The sequence below is a fragment of the Sphaeramia orbicularis genome, chromosome 22, assembly GCF_902148855.1.
Source record: "Sphaeramia orbicularis chromosome 22, fSphaOr1.1, whole genome shotgun sequence".
Lineage (NCBI taxonomy): Eukaryota > Metazoa > Chordata > Actinopteri > Kurtiformes > Apogonidae > Sphaeramia > Sphaeramia orbicularis.
Genome location: NC_043978.1, coordinates 51,769,276 through 51,792,951, shown reverse-complemented (window position 1 = coordinate 51,792,951; position 23,676 = coordinate 51,769,276). Strand labels below are relative to the sequence as shown.

Genomic DNA, 23,676 nt, shown 5'->3' with positions numbered 1-23,676 from the left:
AGTAATAGTAGTAGTAGTGGTAGTAGTAGTAGTAGTAGTGGTAGTAATAGTAGTAGTAGTGGTAGAAGTATTGGTGGTGGTGGTAGTAGTAGTAGCAGTAGTAGTGGCAGTAGTAGTGGTAGTAGTAGTAGTAGTAGTAGTAGTAGTGGTGGTGGTAGAGGTAGTAGTAGTGGTAGTAGTAGTAGTAGTAATAGTAGTAGTGGTGGTAGTAGTAGTAGTAATAGTAGTAGTGGTAGTGGTAGTAGTAGTAGTGATAGTAGTAGTAGTAGTAGTGGTAGTAGTAGTAGTAATAGTAGTAGTGGTAGTGGTAGTAGTAGTAGTGATAGTAGTAGTGGTGGTAGTAGAAGTAGTAGTGGTAGTAGTAGTAGTAGTAATAATAGTAGTAGTAGTGGTAGTAGTAGTAGTAGTAGTAGTAGTAGTAGTAGTAGTAGTAGTAGTAGTAGTAGTGGTAGTGTGTATGGCATCCCTGTTACTATGGTAACTAACTTCCACATCTGATCTGAATGGAGTCATGAAGCTCTCATTCGTCTCTTGGATGTAGTATGTGTTGTCAGTGTAGTCTTTTTGCTCCACCACACCATCAGTCAGGTCAGTGGGTTGTCCCTTCAGAATACAGAGCGGTGCTACAGTTGGCCGTTGTGCTTTACAGTGTTCAGAGAATCTGAGCAGAATCAAAGTTGGCATGGACCACTTTCTGTTGCTGTAATTAACACACAGACTCGCACAGAGCACCCATTGGCTTCATAATTTACTTGCTAATTATCTTATGCCAGATTTATCAGTGGAAGTAATGTTTACACTTGTTTGTTACTTAATAAACAACTAATGACAGTAATGTTTCTCTTAACTTAATTAACACTCATCTCACTGAGTTTGGTTGATTTGTCTGCTGTTGCAGCTGTGGTGTCAGAAGCTGTTGGTTCACAGTGTTGTTTGGTTGTGCATTTCTGTGCACAAACGCGCATGTGTGTGTGTGTGTGTGTGTGTGCGCGTGTGTGTGTGTGTGTGCGTGTGTGTGTGTGTGTGTGTGTGTGTAGTAAACATATTTTCATCCCTGTGCATTGGAGCAATAAAACCACACTCCAACTTTGTCCCACAATTAATTTACATCATTAGCAACATAATTACATGTAACTCTGCTCATCACATATTTTTGCTTCATTTTAAGACCATGAGGGAGGGAAATCATTACTGGGCGACACTGGCACTGATGAAATGAATCCCATTAAACAGTGGAAAATGTTTCAGTCTGATGCCGTACCTTCATCTCAACCAGAAGGTCAGAGGGCAGTGAGACTCTGTGGGTGCAGTGTGGAGGGCAGGAGCTCACTCTCTCACTCCCTTGTTTCCTTTTGGGGGTAGTGGGTTTCTCCTGGCCCATCAGCTCTTCCACATTGTAGCTGGTGTCTGGAGTCACTGGGCTGCTGAGGGCTTTCATCACACGCTCATATTTACTCTTCCACTCTCGCCTTATCAGCGCTGACACGGACAGAAACACAAAGAAAATCTTGGCAGCGTGTCTTGGATTTTTGGTTCAACTACAACAGCAGTGATATTTTGTTCTGTGAACCCACTAGAAGTCAGAGATTAAAGTGGCAGTCGTTAAAAGGCTCACACCAGAGTTGTACTGCTTTGAAGAAGCCACAGGCCAGTGTTCTACCATTGATATTTGTCTGGTCTGAAGACACATTACAGCGAACAAAACTGGATAGCAAAACAAAAAACAAAAACAAAATATGGACATAAAGCAGACGCAGGTCACAGGTTTACATCATTAAAACCAGTGAAATTAAAGGAAACCAATGACTGCCAGGAAATCATTATCAAATATAGGATGTGTGTACTGCTTTAACCCTGTGGTTTCCAACCTTATTGACTCATAACTCCATTTTAACATCACAAATTTGTGGCGACCCCAGACATTCAAAACAGAGATTTTTTTTTTTTTTGCTAAACTCAATTTGTTTTTGATCATGTAATAGTTTGCTATACTATGTTGCAAATAAATGTTCATTTTAGAGGACATTTAGTCTATATAATGTATATTATTGTGGACAGAGGCAGTAAATCCAGGTGTAGATTACTGCACAAAGGGAGAATTTGATTTTCCTTGGTCAGGATATGTACAGTCAGTCCAGCTGTGATTTACAAGGACAATTAACCCTTTCATGCATGAATTATGAGAACCTTAATCACGATTTTTTTCCTGAGTGTTTTTATCCCTCTTTAGGCATAAAACTAATAATTCTATTGATTTTTGTTAGCCTATTTTTATGGAGTTACAAAAATGTCCACTCAGGTGGACACCATGCATTTAGTTTTAGAACCAAAGAAACATGTATTTACTGATATACTGTGTGAAAACTATGAAATAAAAACATTTTTAATGCTGCTAATCGGATGTTTTCTCACATTTTAACATACCTGCATGGAGATAATATGCAAAAAAAAAAACCTGTTAATTACAGTCTAATAACAATTAGCAGTTTTTTACCCTCAAACATCTTACTGCAGATCAGGTTTATCTAGAACAGCAAATTTACAGTAATGGTATGAATTGCAGTGTATGGGATGATGCATAAGTGTCCACTGTGTTGGCTGATATGGAACTAAAACAACAAAATCCATGAATATACAAGAGAACACTTTTGAACAGCTGCCCACCGTAGTGACCAGTGTGCATGAAAGGGTTAATACTGAAAAATAATCCAATCTAATCTACTTTATTTATATAACACATTCAAACAACAAGAATGTTCCCAAAGTGCTGCATATTATACAAATCATAAGACAATTAAGAGAAATACTAAAAAAAATAAGTACATAAAACTACAGGAATGCTCTAAATAACACAAAATCAAATAGTTAAAAAGTAATAAAGTCAATAAAAGTAAATAAATAAATAAAAGACACAGAGGACCACACAACTCACGCAGAGTTAAAAGCCAGAGAATAAAAGTAGAAAGAATAAGTACAAAGACTAAAATAACTCAAACTATGAAGTATGAAAGAGCTGCAGCATCTGAAACTGACCACAATGAACATTTGACACATAAACAGAACCACAGTGCTGCAGTTTCACAACCACAGTTTGTCATGTCTGTTATGGATTGGGATTGTCTCTCTCAATTTACCATATATTCTATGAGCAAGTTGTTTATTTTTGTTTGTTTTTTTTCCCCATTTACTAGAAATTTCAGGCAACCCCATTTGAATTCCAGGTGACCCCATGTGGAGTCCCGACCCCAAGGTTGAAAAACACTGCTTTACCCATTTACCTGTGATGTTGGCAGCCAACCAGCTGCAGGCTTTTTCTGTTGCCAGACGTTTGGTGATGTTTTCAGATGTAGTCAGAACCTGCGGAGGAGTAAAGCTCAGCAACATGCACATCTTACAAAGGCTTTAGGTGTGTAGCATCTGTTGATTTTATGACATCCTTTACTTTTTATCCTCTCTGGTAAATTTGTTGCAGCTGCTTTAGAATTTTTTTTTTTGACCTGACCTCGTATAATAATCTTTTTGAAATGTATATTCTTCAGAACCTACCGCAGGAGATGACTCTTCAGGAAGCAATATTCGTATGGCTTCAGGGCTCTTCTCGCAGCAAAATCTGTAAAATCACAGAGGAAGGTGGTTATATTTTAAAATAAGCACCTTTCACAAGTCAAATACTAATCATGTGTAACAGTTTTCTGTAATTTTGGCCCCGTTCAGACCTGGGATTGACATGTGTTATGACCTTATCCCTAGTGGACAGGTCCATGCATCCATTTACACCTAGAACACATCTCCACTTGTCACTTCCCTGCTCTACATGCAAATAAACCAACACATCTATAGCCTAAAACATGGACAAAACCTTGGACCTCCTTTTTTTAATACTTTATTTTCAACAGATTTTACATTTTTTAAATAGGCCCACCAAAATTATTGGCCCGATATTGGCATAAATATGGAATATCGGTGAATATCGTTATCGTTTTTTTTACCTATCATTAAAACCGATAAAATAATGCCTTGATTTCGCTGGCATTTACCGACACATAAACGAAGCATTGTTTGTAGCTGAAAGAAATGTGCAGTTTTCAAAATTGTACAGTAGAGTTGCCACACTGTAATAGACTCATGGAGGGAGGGAGAGAAAATAAATAAATATGGCATTTTTCTCACAACTTAAGTTGAAGTATGTATTCTTTGCACAGACTGTGTTTACATTTTGAAAGCCTTGTTGCATTTGAGAATGCATCCAATGGGGCATCACAAAAAAATTAGGCATGATGTGTTAATTCCATGACAGGAGATATGTGATGTTACCTAAAATTAGTTTAATATCCCACATATATCGGCAGCGGTATCGGTAGATATCGGAATCAGAAATTAAGCGTTGGACAATATCGGCATATCAATTTTTGGCAAAAAAGCCAATATCGGACATCCCTATTTTTTAACAGACAGTAAAACAAAAAAGTAAAGACATACGAAACAAGAGACATCAACAAGCACAGACAGGGCCGTATCAAAACTGAAAATACAACAACAAAGAAGTGGGTCAGTGAGTCCCAGTGTTCTCCCATCCTGATCAGAGGGTTGAGTTAGTTTGGGTTTTGTCCTGTTTCAGTCCATGTCACATCATTCACATATATTCTCATATTGCATCAGATCATGTCCCGTACACCTGCTGACAGAATTACATCCATCAGTTTCATAAACATTTGTGCACATTTTCCTGGAATGCATATTTACACATGTTGATAGTAAAACACACAGATGTTGACATGTATGTGTATTTCTCATGAGAAAAATAAGGTGTTGTCCTATTGGGGCGTCACATCTTCTGGGATAGACGTCCATTTGAGCCAATAATTAGTAAATTTGTCCAAATTATGGTTCAAGGAGAAAGTTAGTTTTTCCATATTGTATATTTCTTTAACAATTCCAATCCATTCCTTCTTTGTTGGGGGTTCTTCGTTCAGCCATTTTCCTGTCATGGCTTTTTTACAGGCTGCCAGCATTATATTAATCAGGTATTTGTCTCTAGAGTTGACTGTAGGTGGTAGATTTCCAAGATAAACTGTGCAGAAATCATGTTTAATCTCAAACCCCATTATTGTGTTAATCATTTTCATCATTTCAGTCCAGTAAGGCCTAATTTTTGGACAATCCCAGAAAATGTGGAAGTGGTCTGCAAAGGTGTTCCCACATTTTCTCCAACAATTCCCATAACTCCGTAGGCCCTTTTGCATTTGTTTTAATTTGGGGGTAATGAAAAATCTGACAATATTTTTCCAGGTGAATTCCTTCCAATGACCTGAATTTGACGTGCATGATTGGGTTTTATAAATGTTCCTTGGACCTCCATGTCTCCTCCCATTGATAACTGTGCAAATGAGGAGAAATACACATGTTTTCGCTTTTTGTCAAAATAACAATGGCAAATACATCAGCAATGTTAAAGAAGAAAGATTTCACCTAATGCATAATTGATGTTCTTATATCGACGGTGGAGGCAAGAGGAAATATTTTATTTGGTGGTCTTCCCATTGATAGAATAAAATAAAAAAATATGGTGTAGGAGAGTGTGACTAAGGTTGTAGGCTAAATACAAGGTTCATATACATTTTTCAAGGTCAAATTCAAGCACTTTTAAGGGTCATTTTAAAATTTTTCCAGCACAGCACTTTATCGCTGGGGTCAAATACATATCTACAGGAATACATATACTAATTTTTTTTTTTTTTTCACTTTTTATCACAGTGATGTACATTGTATTAGGCTATAAACATCTAAAATTATGTTTCATAACTGCAAAAAGTTTAGAAATTAAAGAACACAAAGTTTTGTCCAAATGTACCAGAAGCAGACCTGAGAGCACCCGCTAATTTTTTGATATAAACTTTTATTTTTCAAAATGTATCTCCTAAGTAGCTTTGGCTTGAATTAATATTAAAAAATGAATAAATTAATCATATCACAGAGTCATAATTATAAGCACTTTCAAACACTTAAACTAAAATTTAAGCCCTTTTCAGACCTTGAAAACAAAACATTGAAATTCAAGCATTTTCAAGGATTTCAAGCACCCATACGAACCCTGTAAATACAGCAAGACTGGGTGCACCACAGGCAAATTAAATAGAAAATGGTCCGACTTTAAAGCTGATGTAAAGCTGCACACTTCGTACTTACTCCTAGAGCAGGTTTCTGTTGTGATAGTGATGCTTTACTATGTCTAGTGCACTGACAATGACTGTACATAAAATAATCCCTTCTCAATCTGTTTGTTGTTTTGCTTTGTTTTGTTTTTTCTATGGTGTTAGCTGCGATTGATTTACACCCATGCTTACGTCAGATTTCTGTGAGGACCATTTAGCACTGCACTTGTATTATACTGGAAAGACTTCAATGAAATGATCTTGACCAAAAAAAAAAAAGTTGATGTAAAAATCAGAGTTATATCAGCTACAGGAGGAGGAGATGACCCCACATGAGGAGTGAGAGGCTTCAATGATCAACGCATTCTGACGTCCTACCATCACATGGGGAACTCGGATATGTTAGATATGTATGGTGATGCCAGAAAGTACATAAAATCAATATATGATTTAGATCCTGCTTATTCACAGCAGTTAGAATCAGCCATGCTTGTAGTGACATGTTAAATTAACATAAAACCAGGAGGAAATGTCATTTATTGTTACAGAAAATGTGAAAAGTATGGGGTGCGGCATCATGGATACGAACACCGTCTGCAACTATGGGTCATGTGCCAGAAAGGAATGAGGATCACAGACCTGAGACCAGATGGGACATACGCACGGATGTGTTGGTGGCTGTGATTGTGAGACAAACAGAGTGGTGCTCAGTTTTAAGGCATAGTACGTGTAGGGAAATTGGGTGAAATGTGTGGTTTTATTTCGGTTTTCAGGGGTCAATCACAAGCGCTCAAACTTGTGAAGAAACATTGTCAAATTCTTCTTGACCTCAGAAAATTTTATGGAAAAATATTTTGATGTGTATAGGCGAGTTTCAGTACTAGGGCTGTAAGAAAATATCGGTTCTGCAATATATCGCAATATTTCATTTCACGATTCTATATCGATATTAAAAAGTACTGCATCTATATTTTAGGTATTTATTCAAATGCAGATATTGTGGAGGTTAATTTTTGTTGTTTTGTTTTTCTTTATTGTTTATATTTTATTTATTATTATTTCACACTCTTTTATTCAATAATGTTTGTTCCTTTGTTTGGATTGAACTCAAATACTGTTCTGATGTTAGTTGTGAACTAATAGAATATGAACATTTGAACAGGATCTGAAACTGTAATGTCTGTAAAACAGAATTTCAGTTTGAACACAGGAACATTTTGTGATAAAACATTAGATCCTGTTCTCATCAAATAAAAATGTGTTTAGTATTTGTGCGTATTTCTGGTGTAATTCAATTCTTCCAGGAAATAATCTTAAAAAAAAAAAAAAAATTGTCTTCTTAACAGTATCGTGATATATCGTATCGTGGTCCTAGTATTGTGATTTGTATTGTATCACCAGATTCTTGCCAATACACACCCCCATTCAGTACTTTGTAATGTGCAACTGTCAAACGCACATTTTCATGCAAAGTTGATTTTTAGACATCCCAGCGTGTGCATGGAACATTGCATACACCACATTTTCAAACATGAGGCCTCAGGTGTATAAATCAGTGTGTGACCTGCAGTAGTTCAAGGTCAGCATGGATACCTTTGGGAGGCGGACCAGACTAGCGTTATGGACAAATCCACACCATGTAAAGAATTCCCTTCAAAAACCCCAAACCAGCACTTCAGTTCACGACTAAACTTGTTGAAGCAGAAATTCATGACAGATTCAAACCTCTGCATCTGCTATGTCCAGTATTATCCACTGTGTCCACAGGTTGGACAGCAACACCATGGGTTTGCCTGAGTGTTTAGACCAGTTTGTAGTTCCCTCCACCAGGAGGGATTGTGAGCACTTTGCTTTGTGTGTTTGTTTGTTTGTTAGCAAGATAACTCAAAAAGTTATGGATGGCTTTTCATGGAATTTTCAGGAAATGTTGATACTGGCACAAGGAAGAAATGATTAAATTTTGGTGGTGATCGGGGGGGGGGGCAGATCTGTCTTGCCAGAGGTCTGCGCTCTCCGAGTGCTTTTCTTGTTGTTTTTGTGTGGACAGAGATATTTTCATAAGACAATGGAAGAATATACATCATCTGCTTAGAAAAATATCAGTATTAGTGTGGACAGGGCATCAGTTTCATAACACAATCCTGTTAACAGTGCTAAGAGAATGTGGACTCCTTAGTGAGGCAGACTGTATCAGCAGAACTAGTCTCCAGTAGTCACTAATGCAGTGTTTTTCAACCTTGGGGTCGGGACCCCATGTGGGGTCGGCTGGAATTCAAATGGGGTCGCCTGAAATTTCTAGTAATTGATAAAAATAAAAATAAAAAACTTACTAATAAAAAATATATGGTGAGTTGACAGAGACAATCACAACACATAAAAGACATGACAAACTGTGAGTGTGAAACTGCAGCACTGTGGTTCTGTTTATGTGTCAAATGTTCATTGTGGTCAGTTTCAGATGCTGCAGCTCTTTCATAATTCATAGTTTCAGTTCTTGTTTGTTCAGTATTAATTGTCCTCCTTGTAAATCACAGCTGGACTGACTGTACATATCCTGTCCAAGGAAAATAAAATTCTCCCTTTGTGCAGTAATCTACACCTGGATTTACAGCCTCTGTCCACAATTATATACATTATATAGACTAAATGTCCTCTAAAATGAATGTTTATTTGCAACATAGTATAGCAAACTAGTTTTAGCAAAAAAAAAAAAAAAAGTCTCTGTTTTGAATGTCTGGGGTCGCCAGAAATTTGTGACGTTAAAATGGGGTCACAAGCCAAAAAAGGTTGGGAAACACTGCACTAATGGGTCATTTTAGAGCACACTCAATATTTTAGCGTTAGTTTGAAGCAGATAACGAGTTTAAATACTTTTTTTACACTTTGTGGTTCAGATTTATTTGTTTATTTCATTTAGCCATCATTAGTCATTACTGACTGAGTTATCTGCTTTACCCAGGTTGATATACTGGCTGTTAAAACGGCTCTTTTTCTACTCCCGATTACTCAGCCCCAGATTAATCCGCCACTCAGTCATTCAGCTTTAATGTGATATATGAATCCCAGAACACCTCCGAGTGTCTTCTGAGAGTGTTCATTTGAGCTTTCCATGTGCAATCAAATCCAGGTCTGAATCGGACCATTTATTTTATCTGAACATAGTACAAAACTTCCAAAAATTTAAACCCATTCAACCATGCATTAAATTATCACCAGGGACAAGACATTTAACAAATCGACTGGAAATAATCAAAAGCCGTTATACCTGGTGGCTCTCTCAAGAGCTTCCAAACCAGCCTCACACAGCTGAGCACAGATGGAGTCATTCAGTTTGGATGCATTGGAGGATGGGGATTCCAGTCCAGTTTTCAACATCTTCTCACCTCTCTCCACCAATTCACTCACTAATGTGGCCCTGTGGAAGACCCAAAAATGCACCAATCAATCAATCAATCAATCAATCTTTATTTATATTGCACTTTTTCATACAGTGAAATGTAGCAGAAAGTGCTTTACATATAAAATCAGTACACCCCACCACCACATCCACACACACACACACACCACCCATGTAGTGTTAATACCCATAAATAACAATAAAACAAGAAGAAATAGATGAAGAAATAAAGGAAAGAAACAGGCTGAGCACAGGGGGAATAACATAAAACAACAGAGAGGAGGCGTTATCACAGGGAGCCACCCGCACCGGGGGGAGCCACCTGCACCAGGGGGAGCCACCCACACCGGGGGACAGCCACCCGCACCGGGGGGAGCCACCTGCGCCAGGGGGAGCCACCCACACCGGGGGACAGCCACCCGCACCGGGGGGAGCCACCTGCGCCAGGGGGAGCCACCCACACCGGGGGACAGCCACCTGCACCGGGGGACTGCCACCTGCACCAGGGGGGAGCCACCGCCCCCAGCAACCTAGCGCCGCCATCATAGAGCTGCATCCTGAGCGGTGAGGGAGGGCTGAACCGCCACCGCATCACGGCGGCAGGGACCCCCACCCCACCAGGGAGGAGCAGACCCCGTGTGAGCGCCACAGCCACCCCCTGACGTGGAGTCCCCCGGCGTGGAGTCCCCCCCCCACCCCCATGAAACACTGGGGAATATAAATAAAAACATTAAAAAGATAAAAAGAAGCATTGGTTAAAAGAATATAAATATAATATAAAACATATACGTAAATATAATATAAATATAAAGCATTAAAAAGATAAAACAGAAGCAGTGGTTAAAGGTCAAATGATTATGTAAATGCATATGAACAAACGTATGTATAATCTGAACTCATGACACATTGTTGTATAAGTCTGGGACATTCAAACCAGCCTCCACACAAACGCTGGAAACGCCATTACTAGCCACTTAGGTAACCAACCAACCTTGCTGGCTCACTACCTGTCACTTTCAATTCTAAAAAAAAAAAAACAGAACAAAAAAAGGATAGTGACAGTAACATGAAGAAATGTGAACGCTACGGTTTGTTTTGAAAGCTATGGCTTGTAAATGTAAAACTCTGTGTGTGTGTTGTGTTTTTCTTCACCCCACTGGTCGACATCTCTGTGATACTAACTTCATATGCTTGACAGCGTTGGATCCAACCCTCTCAGCTACAAATTCAACAGTGCGGCGCAGTGACGGTGGCTGATTGTGAAAGAAGGCTTGTTCCAGGTCCACCTTTCAATATTAGGAAATAGTCACGTTCAGGTTTACAATGACATATCGACATGTAGGCAATTGAGTGGCGCCGTTCCACATGAGTGTCCTGTCAGCTCACCTGGAGTTTCTGCTGGGATCTGTGTGCAGTCGGTGTGTCCCGGAGCTCAGCAGAAGTAGGAGTGATCTTGCGGATAATTCCTCCACTCTTTGCTGTGCTTCCAGACACAAAAGCAGCTAGGAGTTTCCGAAACTCACCTGAACGGACAAAAAAACACAAAGATCATCAACTTAAGTAAGTAGCTACTGTGATGATGATGATGTATGGAGCAAATTTTCATTTAACTAAAGTCCACACCCACTAAGAACTTTAATGGGCTTTAATCGATGAGTATTTGTGACAGAGGGATATTGGTACAGAGGTTGATGCACTTGCCATGTAAAATCTGAGTTTAGTTGTGAACTCATTCACAAGTATTCCTGACAAATATTTTAGAGCCAGTTGTGATTTTTCATGCAATGTTAACACATGCATTGTGGAAACTTGAAACCCCCCGTGCTCATATACTGAATATAAACTTTTAGAAGAGCAGGATACAACCTCTGTTTAACATCTAAACTTTTTTGCATATTCAGTAAAAACTAGGACTGAGAGAAATGACCAAAAATATTATGGTGCTTAAAAAAAAAAAAAAAAAAAAAGTCATGCCAGTCAAAATCAAAAATAATCTCAATAAATCAAATCATTACTCTTTGTCAAGTTTAAATGTTGATTTTCGATCCTGAGTGAAAGTTAGAGAAACCAGATGATTATTTGTGGTTTTAAATTATCTGTAAAATATGAACCAAGATGAAAACCATATTATAGATGTAACAAGACAAAAAACATAGCAAGATAAGAATTATGGAAAACCTATAAGATGCTAATGAAGCATGAAAACAGTGTAAAAGACAAGTATTTGTGCTGTTAAGGTCTTCTTTACAGCCAGAACAATAACACTAACCAAACACCAAAATATACAGGGGTAAATTTAAGTAAAACAGCAAAAGACAAACATTTGTAAGGGTTTTAACTAACAATGGACACAAAGTAAACTCTCAGATAAACAAACTGTATACCACGATATTGACATCAATGTAAAATGTCATTATTTTAATGGGTAGCCTTTGTCAAAACCGTATCTGAATTCAATTGTTATTCTATACCGAGTCTTTTAAGATGTGTTCTTGAGTCAACCTTAAAACTTCATTAAAAAAATTGATGATTTCAAAATTCATGTCCTCACATGTCTACTGTAAAATACCTGATTAGGCAATTTACTTCCTTTGTTATAGGAATCCTTGTAAGAATATAAAACAATGACAGTTGCCACTCACCAAGAAATGGACAACATGTATAGAGCAGCTGCTGATCCACGAGGGGAATGCAGTCCTAAAAAAAATTATATATAAAAAGAAATAAGTAAATCAGGTACAAATTTAAAGAGCAGGACTCATCATTTTGTGGGGTGAAAGAGACTCTGGGCTATATACTTCACTTACAAGTCCTGTAGTGCTTGTGCAGCTGTCCTCCAGCTGAGCCACCTCCGTAAACTCACTGGTGAAGAAAATGTCTTCAGGAATCACTGGGATCTACGTGAGTCAAACACGTTTTTTGAACTCACATCATGTTATTCAGATCATATTTTGCTGTGTACAAACAAAATTAAATGCACGTTGTCTCTCACCTGGAAAAGCCAGCCCAATACAGACACCATTAGTAGCTTGTTCAAGTAACACATTTCCCCACATCTGCCTAATATCATCCTCCTGGAAAACATGCAAAGCAAAACAAAACAAAACCAACCCATTAAATAGGACATTAAATACACATTTGCTCAGTTTACATGTTTATAAGCAGCTGGTCCCTGTTGCCCTGTTTGTCCTGCAGGAATTACCCGACATGTTTAACTGGCTGAGGGACAAATTAAAGTTGAAGTACCTCCTCACCAATTCCATGACAGAATGGTCAGATAAAATCCCTCTGGTTTAGACAGAGTAGGCTGCTCAAAGAAGTCTTGTGGGTTGAAAAGTGCTGCAATCCTATAATCTTCCAGTCACTTCAACTAGATTTAATATTTGATTGTAAATGATGAACCATCTGGTAATTAAAGAAGGCAAGATGGGCTCTACATTAGGTCTTTAAAAGTGTACATAATATTCCCACAGATCTTGAGTTAACCCATAAAGACCCATACAGCCACTGGCAACCTAAAGCATCTACTGATCTAAAATGGTGAATAACAGCTAAACTTTTCAATAGGTTGAAATAACTGGTGTAAAATGCAGTTTGTCATCTTTTCATGGTCATCAGCTATGACCCATTTGGACATTCAGAGGCTCCGTAGTGAATATGGAAACACTGTCATCTTCTACATCATTGATTCACCAGTAAAACCCATGGAGTTGGATCAATAACAGTGGATGGAGACACTTGTTTTATGTTCAGTTATTGATATCTTTACTGAAAAAGTCACTTTTTCTTCAGTTTTCTCAGTTTGTCATACAATAACCTTCAACTCTAATTTGAGCTTTTATGGACATCTACATGATCATTCATTCATTCATTTTCTGAACCCGCTTTATCCTCACTAGGGTCACGGGGGCGGAGCCTATCCCAGCTACATAGGGGCGAAGGTAGGGTTCACCCTGGACAAGTCGCCAGTTCATCACAGGGCTGAACATATAGAGACAAACAAACACTGTCACATTCACACTTATGGGTGATTTAGATTAACCCATTAACCTATCAGTGCATGTCTTTGGATGGTGGGAGAAGCCAGAGTACCCGAACAGAACCCACGCAGTCACGGGGAGAACATGCAAACTCCACACAGAAAGGTCCCACCCCCGTCGACTGGTGTTGGAATCGAACCCAGGACCTTCTGTCTGTGAGGCACCAGTGCTTAGGGTGGTCCAACAATCATGGTAAAAAATAAAACTTTCAGATAACCTCGATTAGAACCCTGCATTAGGTTTTGGTATTCAAAAGATGACTTAGGAAAAAATTTGGAAGAAAAAGGAGATGTTTTAGAGGTTGCACAAGTTGCTGGAAGTTTCCTGGAAATTGACTAATTGTTAATTTTCAGCATAGCCGAGCTGACCTGCTAAGAGAAGCAGCAGTACTATCAAAACCAAGGTTTGAGTGATTCAGCTAGAAATATACGGATGAAGTAAGGCATATACCAGGTTAATTTACTGGAATTTTTACTCATGCTTATTTTTGACTGTTAACGGATAAATACATAATAGCCTCTACATCAGAGCATGGTTTGAAGCCCCATCACCAGCGAAAGCCCCTGCAAATGATTTGGCATTCCTTCAAAAGCTGTCACAGGATGAAAATTCAGTTGTCAAGAAAGCAGCCTTAACAACTTTGGGCCGACATCTGTGGTACTGGAGTGAAGAACTGGTTGGCCTGGCATTCTTGGACTCCAGTGTGACACAAGAGCAGAAGCAGCTGATGGTTCACAATATGATGGAAAATGAAGGTTCAGAGGTTCCACTAAAGCAGGGGTGTCAAACTCATTTTAGTTCAGGGGCCACATTCAGCTAAATTTGATCTGAAGTGGGCCAAACCAGTAAAATAAAAACATAATAATATATAAATAATGTCAACTCCAAACTTTCCTCTATGTTTTAATGTAAAAAAAGTAAAATTACATTATGAAAATGTTTACATCTACAAATTATCCTTTAAAAAATGTGAATAACATGAACAAACTGAATAAATAAGTGCAATTTTAATAATATTATGTCTCAGTTTATCATTTACAGACAGAATCTTGTTAAAATTACACTTACTTCTCTTAAGATGTTTCATGTTGTTCGTATTTGTTCAGGTTATTCACAGTTTTTGCAAAATTATACTTTGTTTTAGTGTACATATATGAAAATGTTTACATTTACAAAGAGAAAAATTTGGAATTGCCCATAAGTAGCTGGGATAGGCTCCAGCGACCCCCATGCCCCCAGTGAGGATTAAGTGGGTTCAGAAAATGAATGAATGAATGAGTATTTATAGGTTATTACAATAGTATTTTATTGATCTGATCCACTTTAGATCATATTGGTCTGAATGTGGAACCTGAACTAAAATGATTGTTAATATCTTTGTGTAATTTTTGCATTTCACACATTCATCCAAAGGGCCGGACTGGACCCTTTGGTGGGCCGGATTTGGCCCCCAGGCCACATGTTTGACACCTGTGCACTAAAGCGTTGGGATGCCCTCAATCCAGCAGATTATGAAGGGAAGCAGATCAGTGATTTTGTCACCACCGGCACCATGCGTTTGTTTGAAACTCTGGATCTGCCACAAACATTCTTCAGAATTCCTCCAGAAGACTGGGCTGATGATGCAGACTTTCAGAAGGAGGAGAAAACTCTGCATTCCACAAAAGTTGTCAGTAATGTTGCTGAAAGAGGGGTGGAGCTTATTCAAGACTTCAACTGTAGCCGAACAACAAATGCAGATCACAAACAGTACTGGCTCCAAGTTGTCAAAGAACACAGGAACATTTTTTGTCATGTCAATAAAGCAACAGTGGTTGCTGGACTTTCTAAGTAACATTTTCATATGAGTTGCAGTTTGATTTTGAGAATAAAATTACAAATTATTCTAATATGCCTTATTCATTTGGCTAGTTCTGTTATAGTATATGGAGCAATCTGCACATGTCTTGTGCAACCTCTAATATTAATTAATTTGCATAAAATTTGGACCAAAGTAATTTGGCCAAATATGGAACCAAATGCAGGGTTCTAATCCAGAGAATCTGAGAAAAAAAATTTTCGGACCACCCTAACGAGTGCTATCCACTGTACCACTGTGTCACCCATCTATATGATCAGTGAATTAAATGAATATTTTGGAACTGCTACAAAAGTAGCACTGGGTCTTCATGGGTTAAGATCACCATCAATGTGGTACTGCAGCAAGAGATGGCCAGGAAAAGTTTTCTTTGCTAACTTTTTCTAACAAATGTTTATGGATAATAAATGTACAGGAGGAAGAAATAAGAACAGACCTGTACAAGAGAAGCAGTGTGCCTAAAGCAGTCCTGTAGCAAAGTAACAAAGGACCAATAAAGTCCAACATGGACAGGAACTCCACCAGCCAGGGTATAGTCAGGATGGTGCGTCTCCTCCTCACACTGTTCTTCAGTACAGCACAAACATCCAACACTGGAACACTCTAAAGGACAAAAAACATGTTTCGCTTTTTTTTAATACTTTAAACTGCTGGAAACACACTGGGGTTAGTATATTGATTTAGAAACTTTAAGTCTTCTCACTTTGCTACGCAGGGCTATTGCAGTCTCCTGTATCTCCCTGGATGGCCTCTCAGCTGTTTGGTAAGGGAGAAACGAAATGAAGCCCAGAAATTTTGCCAGAAGACGAGCAAGTAGCAACACTGAGGTGAACCGCTGCTTCTCATCCTGCAGAGGTGGATGAAATGAAGAGAAAAATTTAATAACTACCAGCTTATCAAACATGTCTTTTCTGAAACTGACATAGATAGATCAGCCATAACATTCTGACCACTAACAGGTTACGTGGCATTAATGCAGATTATCTCACTAGGATGGGACATATCAGTGGGTGGGACATATTTTATACAGCAAGTGAACATTTAGATCTCAAAGTTGATGTGTTGGAAACAGCAAAATTTGTCCAAAGCAAAACCGTGGCGAACAAATGACTGTTTCAGAGCATGTTCAAAACACCAGGTCTTGTTGAGTTTCAGGTCTGAAAAAGGAAAACCACATCCCACTTCAATCAAGCATCTGCTGGAGTACATTATAACTACCTGCCTAATATTGCACAGGTTTCCTTTAACAACTAAAGCAGCTCTGACCAAGGCCTGGAGTCAACCAGACCTCTGAAGGTGTGATGTATCTGTCAATGAGATGGCAGAAGTAGCTCCTTTAAGCCCTGTAAGTTGCAAAATAGGGTCTCCATGAATCCATTTTGTTTGTCCACCACCTCCCACAAATGCTCAGTCTGCTGTGCATCCATGTGTCTCCCCTATCTCCCCCTTCCCCCAAAATCTCTCTCTTTCTCTTCCTTTAACTCCAACTGGTCAAGGCAGATGACCATCCTCCAGGAGTCAGGGTCTGCTCCAGGTTTCTGCCTATTAAAAGAAAGTTTTTCCTCACCACTGTCACTAAGTATTTGCTCCTGAAGGATTCTGTTGGGTTTCTGTAAACTGGCTGAAGAGTCTGGTTTCGACCAGCTCTATATGTAAAGCATCATGAGATAACTTTGGCTATGATTTGGCACTATATAAATAAAATTTGATTTGACTGAAACTGTGCTTCACTAAACTTTGTTTGGTAGGTAATAACCACTACAGACTGGGAACCAACAAACAACACTTGCAGTCTTGGATATACTCTGACCCAGTCATCAGCATCACAATTTGGCCCTTTGTCAAAGATGCTCAGGTCTTTGCGTTCCCCACTTTGCTGTTTCCAAGACATCATTATCAAGGAGTAAATGTTCACTACCTGCTTAATATATCCCACACACTGAAAGGTACCATTGTAATGACCTAATCATTATTATAACCACTTCATGTGTCACAATGCTATGGCTGATTGATGTCTCTTTAATATATTATGAGCTCAAACATTTAGCTGTCTGTAGGAATCCTTAAAAAATGAAAAATGTAAGCAAAACACAGAAGCAGTGACAGACCTATGTGGGAAAATGACTGACTTGCTCCTGATTTCCATGTACCTGTTGCTCCATGTCACCATCTCCCTCCTCCTCCTCCTCTCCTTTGCCAGGAGGGCTCAGGATCGACACTTCATCCAGCTGGAGGAGCTGCTGACACAGGCTGTCCTGCAGGTGCTGGTTGAGCTGGCAGCTGGGACCCAGGATGAAGGATATGTTTAATCACAGACAGAAAACAAGTAGAAACACTTACTGAGCCTCTCAAGAACTTGAGCTTCTGTAGTGCTGTGGGGGAAATGTTTAATTTTATGGGGAAAAAATGACATTTAAGCTGGCATGAACTTGTTACATGTCAATCAAATTCTGAAGTGCACTTACAAGGAAGTTCATGATACTTGTATGTAGGGATGTAACGATATGAAAATTTCATATCACGGTTATTATGACCAAAATTATCACAGTTATCATTATTATGGCTGTATTTATACTTATACACACACTGAAATAATGTAACCAAGTTGTATTTTGAAAAAAAAAAAAAAAAAAAAAAAACCTAAACAAAAAAAACAAATAAAATAACAGGCACAATGTACTTTTTGTTGGCAGAAACATTCAAATATTAACATGTAAACATCAAATATACAAATGTGCATTAAAGATGGAACCTTATGGCCATTGTTTCACCATTTTCCATATCAAGTTTGAGTTGTTTTAGTTTCTTTTTCATAGATAGATAGATAGATAGATGCGGCTTTTCCAGGAAATGTGCAGTACTGTGAGTTTTCAAAGTGTGGTAATCAAACACGGTTATCATGATAATTAGAATTTAAACGGTAATACTAACCGTCGGGAATTTAACCGCGGTTTATCATTATACCGGTAATCATTACATCCCTACTTGTATGTAAATAAAAGGCCAGGTTTAACCTTACCAGCTCGCTGTCTGCAGAAAGTCCCTGAAGAACTCCTGATGTCCAGGGAAGGATGGAGGAGGACAAGGTCCAGCGACTCCATGAGGCTGAATAAGACGCTCCTCGAGTCGCTTCAGGCGCCCCAGACTGTCAGCTCCCAGCATGCCTAGCAGGTCAGCATCAGGAGTGTCCCCAGGAGGGCTGTTCCCACGAGGCCCTTTGCACATCTAAAAAAGAAATTACACTTTAATGGATTTAGGGTGGGTGCACTGGTTAGCACTGCTGCCTCACAGCAAGGTCCTGGGTTCGATTCCAACACCAGGGACCTTTCTGTGTGGAGTTTGCAGGCCTCCCCATGTTTCTCTTCGGATACTCCGGCTTCCTCCCACCGTGCCACGACATGCACTAATAGGTTAATTGGTTAATCTAGATTGTTCATAGGTGTGAATGTGAGAGTCATTAGTTGTTCGGTCCTGCGATGAACTGGCAATACGTCCAGGGTGAACCCATCTTCGCCTATAGGTAGCTGGGATAGGCTACAGCAACCCTGCAACCCACTCGAGGATACAGTGGTTCAGAAGATGAGTGGCTGACTAGATTTAGGGCCTTCTGGATGAAAAGGAAATGTCAGGTTATGTAGAAGTTACTGTCTCTTATGTAAATGAGGGATCACTTTTTACCTGTACAAGCTGCTTTATGAACAAACGAGCAAAGTGTGAATGGTTCCCTGCAGCAGTCAGTTGACTCATCATTCCCCTAAAAAAGTAAAAGAAACAGTGGGTCACATTGATTTGGTATTCTAAATTGCACCAGGTGTGAATGGAACACAGTTCACTGGACTTACCTAATTCGACTTCCAAGAGCAGCGTCAAAACTCCACCCCGGTTCTTTATGAAAGTCCTCCCATTCCCGGAAAACTTCATAGAAAATATCCCTGAAAGAGGAGTAAAATAAATAAATGATGATAAAGCTCAATCCAGTCATTTTCAAAAGATTCGTGAAAAATGTTTCCACACCTACTCCTCTGTACCAAATTTGCCTCAACTTTTGCCCTCTTAAACTCATAACCGTATCAGTCTGTTTCGGTTGTCACTGCATACACGGTACCTTTGTTTTTTAAAGGTGTGGAAGGCCTTGTCACTGTTGAAGTTGGACCGGTTGTCAGTAGCAGGCTGGAATGGCACTGAGTGGATGAAAGTGGAAACAGAAGGAGAGAGCTGCAACAGACAAGAAAGAACACACGAGATACAAGTTTTCCACTTAAAAAAAAAAAAATACAGTAAAATTATGTGAAAATCTTGCCGAATAACAAAAACAAATTAAACTGATTAAACAATCATTTTTAAAAAAGGTAATTTCAAATGAATAATTTGATGCTAAATTCCCCAAAAATAATGAAAGACGAAGACATTTTCTACAACTGTACAATACAATGTGAGTTACCTTGGCTGTGCTTCTGTCCTGGACCTGAGTCAGTTGGTCCCTGAGATCTGGAGAAAAGGACGCCACCCTTTCATTTTCTGCCAGCAAACGCATGGTGCACTTGTCCAAATGGGCTACCAGCCTGAAATGTTGAAATACAGTCATAAAATGAATGATGGAAAATCTGTGAAATGACAGTCTTGTTAATTCTAAAAAAAAGAACTAAGAAACAATAAGATTAAGGACTTACTGAAACTGATTCTCCAGAACCTTCACTGCAAAATATACACAGTTGTGAACTGATCTTAGGTAACCTCTCTCCAAAATATCTGTAAGTTCAAAAGAGAAGAGGGTACCTCAGAAGAAGTCTAAATGAAAGTTGTGAAACACTTGTCATTTAATGTTTTCTGACTGTAACATGTAAATATAATGTCTTTAGAAACCTGAATGCACTGAACACAAACTTTCTTCTCTGTCATCTTCGTGATTTTGAGAAGACTGAGATGTCAGCAACTGCATCACAAAGAAAAGCTCCAGGAAAATGTTTGGCACTAGGTTTTCTGGAAGACAAAAAAACGCAAACATCGACTTATCTCTGAAAGCCTTTGAGAATGACTAAAAATCAACCTTTAGAATGATTTAATCACCAGTCATTAAGTGGTATACTTTAACTGCATGTTTATTTAATATCATTCTTTCAGTTTTTCTTATATTACATATACCATTTTATATATAACTTTTAGATCACCTTCTGTAGAGTTCAATGTAACATCCCTTTAACCTTCCGATATGCTGTGGTAGAAATATTAGTTGTTACTTTATTATGTTTCTACGGTGCATGTCTAATGGGATTTTGGATTGAGTGACACTAAGCACAAATGGCTATTGTGTACAGATGCTACCTTTTAGAAAATACCATTTGTAATTTAAATCTGTATGCCTGAATTGGATAACATTACACATTTTAAAATGCTCAAGAATCTGTGAATTTTCCTGGATAGCCAAGTATATAGGCTCCAATCACAATATTGTCCATAATAATCACAATATTCTTCTCCAAATCACACAACGCTCATATAAAGCAGACACATTTAATCAGAGGAGAACCCTGACAGCTTTACAATCCACATTTCTAATAAATGTCAACTTTTTGCAACTGTCTGTCACAGTAGTAGAAATGTAGAGACCACTAGATCTACTTTCCAAGCCAGTGTACGTTTCATTTGTCCTCAACAGGTAAACATTGTACAATGATACCACCTTGTGGTCATTTGTTTTACCTGAAATGCAGGTACAGTACAGCTCTGCCAGGAGATCCAATTCTAAAGAGAGGGTGACTTTCGACGGTTCAGGACAAGGTATCTGTGGATCTGGTGTAACTTTAGATCCCACTCTATGCCCTGACTTTGGTGGGGTACAAGGGTCAGACGAGGAGAGCAGAGGAGTGCAGACTTGCTGTGCCCACTTTGTCCTAAAGCAAAAAAAAAAAAAAGGTAATAAAACAGCACACATGAAGTGCAGCAAGGGATGCTGCAGTGTGTCTGAAAACAGCAAGAGACTGTATGATGATAACAATGATGTACAATGAAGTAGAACCATATGTTCTTACTTCTCCCTCTTTAGCAACTCCCTCTCTTCCTGAAGGCTTAAAGGACTACCCACTGTCAGAGACCCCTCAGGAGACTCTACTCCAGCAGGTGGACTAGAGAGTTTACTAAAAGGTGTGGAGGTGAAACAAGTCTTTGGCTTGGAGTGCGGGCGCTCTGCACTGACTGGTGTTGGGTTTATTCTTCTTGAAGGTTTGGTTGACCTAAATGATTATATGACAAAAGACAAATTTGTAAATTAAATTCATGCAAAGACATGAATAAATTCCATAAGCTGTGATCTTATCTACACTGCAGGCAGTTCCTCATGACCATGAAATGTATTCATGCACTATGAATAATGACAGTTGATTGAAGGAGAAATCAGTTCACTGTCTGATTATTTTAAGCACTGATTTCTTGCATAAAAGATAGTATGTGGACTTACACAGGAGAAATGGGCGATGATCCAACAGGTGGGAAATCCTCAAAGTTATTGAAGTTGAGTTGCTCTACAGACGGAGGTGAAACTTGCACACTTATCCTCCCAAAACCACCTCCTTTACCTGACCTTCTCCCTCCACTCTCCCACCTCCCTGTGTCATCACTGTGATAACTGCCACGCCCACCACCATGTCTGCTTTGGCCACCCACTGCCATGCCACCGCCACCGCCACCACCACTACTCCTCTTGCGGGCCTTCTGTGACTGGAAATTGGGACTGTGCTGAAGGTCTGGAGAGGAAACAATGTAGTCCCCCAGATTGATCCTCTGCCCTGGCCGGCGCTCGGAGCCTGAGGGCCTTGAGGCTGGGCTCCATGCTGTAGTAAAGGAGGGGCTGCTGAAGGCACTGACACCGGTCAGACAGTGGGACCCTGGCCGGCCAGCAGCATCGCACTCAGCTCCAGGGGACACAGAGGGTGCTGGAGAAAATAGCTGAACCCTGCTGGCATTTCGAGAGCCAGCTCCACTACCAGTAGACCTGCAGCTTCCTCGGTCAGGGAGGCTCTGCGCCTGTGAAGCAGGTCTGGGCCGACAGGGAGTCTTAGCAGGAGTGGTGGGGCCATGTGTTAGTGCTTGGCTGCTTTGCTCTCTTAGGAAGTTTAATAGAAAAGGAATAAACTCTTGTTTGTGCACTACCACCACAGAGTCACTGAATGACAACCCGTCATTCTCCTGTTAAAAAGAGAGAAAGCTGTTAGTGGCATGTATGAATGTAATGTGATGTAAAACTGAAAGATGCTGACAAAACACAGTATTCAGATGATTGGACTTTAGACGTATTTTGGACCTGAAGAAACTCAGGTAACAAAGACTGGCACTGACCTTCAACCATCAGGGAAAACTAAATCAACTTAAAGTGCATCATCTGCCCAAAAAAGTCTTAAACTAAACAACTCCTTACCCCCAGGTGTAAAATGACTGCACAAACATATATAGTGTATTTCATTTACTTACTGTTTTAACATGTCTTTTCTCTGAAGTTACTATGAACTCTTTTGGACAAGGTAAACCAAATAGTATAAACAAATGTTAAAAGTGTTACAGATATGTCCTATACATAAGTCCTGTAACCTGACTGTCATAAGAAAACAATCCATATAACATAATACAACTAAAATTTAGCCATCAAGGATTGAACACTAAGTCTACTCCTTAACTCTTACACATTTCTCTTCAGGGTCCTCTGACAGTCTTTTACATTCGACTTTTAAATTTCAGTGCACACCACAACATTAAAATCCATGAACTTTCTATGTTTATCATAACTATTTCCACACGTTTCGCTTGGCAGCAGTTGCTTGTATAAAACAACGAATTTCCCTTCTTAGCAATCCGCCGGCTAACATCTGCTTAATCCTCTGCATATAGTATACTAGTAGCATACAGGTATGATAAATTATAATTCGTCTTAAAGCAAAGATTTGTTTTGAACAGTGGCTGATATTGGTGCGTTGTGGCCCTCGCATCCTGATCAACTTGCATTAGCCCTTTCGCTAGCTGTTCAGCTAAAAGTTTGTTTACAACCAGTTGTAGGCTTTGTCATCTCATATACTACCCCGGAAAAGATCAAGCGCCCATCAGATATTTCACTTATGTTACTCATAACCATTTCGCCCATACCTCAGTGTTTTTCAGCCAGTCTAAGACAGTCTTAATGTTCACTTTCTTCAACAACACAGATTCCAAAAGAGCCGCCATTCTAGCCAGGCGATGCGCGGC

The 23,676-nt window shown here is 39.2% G+C and overlaps 1 protein-coding gene across 1 annotated transcript in view; it reads right to left on the bottom strand.

Annotated features, from left to right (window-relative positions):
• cdan1 (codanin 1) overlaps positions 1–23,676 on the bottom strand; it is a 28,865-nt gene extending 5,189 nt beyond the window's left edge. The window contains exons 1-23 of the mRNA XM_030126678.1: positions 23,578–23,676; positions 21,902–22,629; positions 21,477–21,677; positions 21,148–21,338; positions 20,311–20,427; positions 20,118–20,196; positions 19,889–20,009; positions 19,553–19,662; positions 19,290–19,379; positions 19,126–19,201; positions 18,467–18,672; positions 17,598–17,727; positions 16,151–16,294; positions 15,884–16,050; positions 12,542–12,623; positions 12,357–12,446; positions 12,192–12,246; positions 10,936–11,072; positions 10,732–10,835; positions 9,418–9,567; positions 3,547–3,610; positions 3,279–3,357; positions 1,262–1,479 (exon numbers count right to left, since the gene is read on the bottom strand). Of these exons, the coding sequence (XP_029982538.1) occupies positions 1,262–1,479; positions 3,279–3,357; positions 3,547–3,610; positions 9,418–9,567; positions 10,732–10,835; positions 10,936–11,072; positions 12,192–12,246; positions 12,357–12,446; positions 12,542–12,623; positions 15,884–16,050; positions 16,151–16,294; positions 17,598–17,727; positions 18,467–18,672; positions 19,126–19,201; positions 19,290–19,379; positions 19,553–19,662; positions 19,889–20,009; positions 20,118–20,196; positions 20,311–20,427; positions 21,148–21,338; positions 21,477–21,677; positions 21,902–22,629; positions 23,578–23,655 (3,417 nt within the window). The 5' untranslated portion in view covers positions 23,656–23,676. The remainder of the gene's footprint in view (positions 1–1,261; positions 1,480–3,278; positions 3,358–3,546; positions 3,611–9,417; positions 9,568–10,731; positions 10,836–10,935; positions 11,073–12,191; positions 12,247–12,356; positions 12,447–12,541; positions 12,624–15,883; positions 16,051–16,150; positions 16,295–17,597; positions 17,728–18,466; positions 18,673–19,125; positions 19,202–19,289; positions 19,380–19,552; positions 19,663–19,888; positions 20,010–20,117; positions 20,197–20,310; positions 20,428–21,147; positions 21,339–21,476; positions 21,678–21,901; positions 22,630–23,577) is intronic.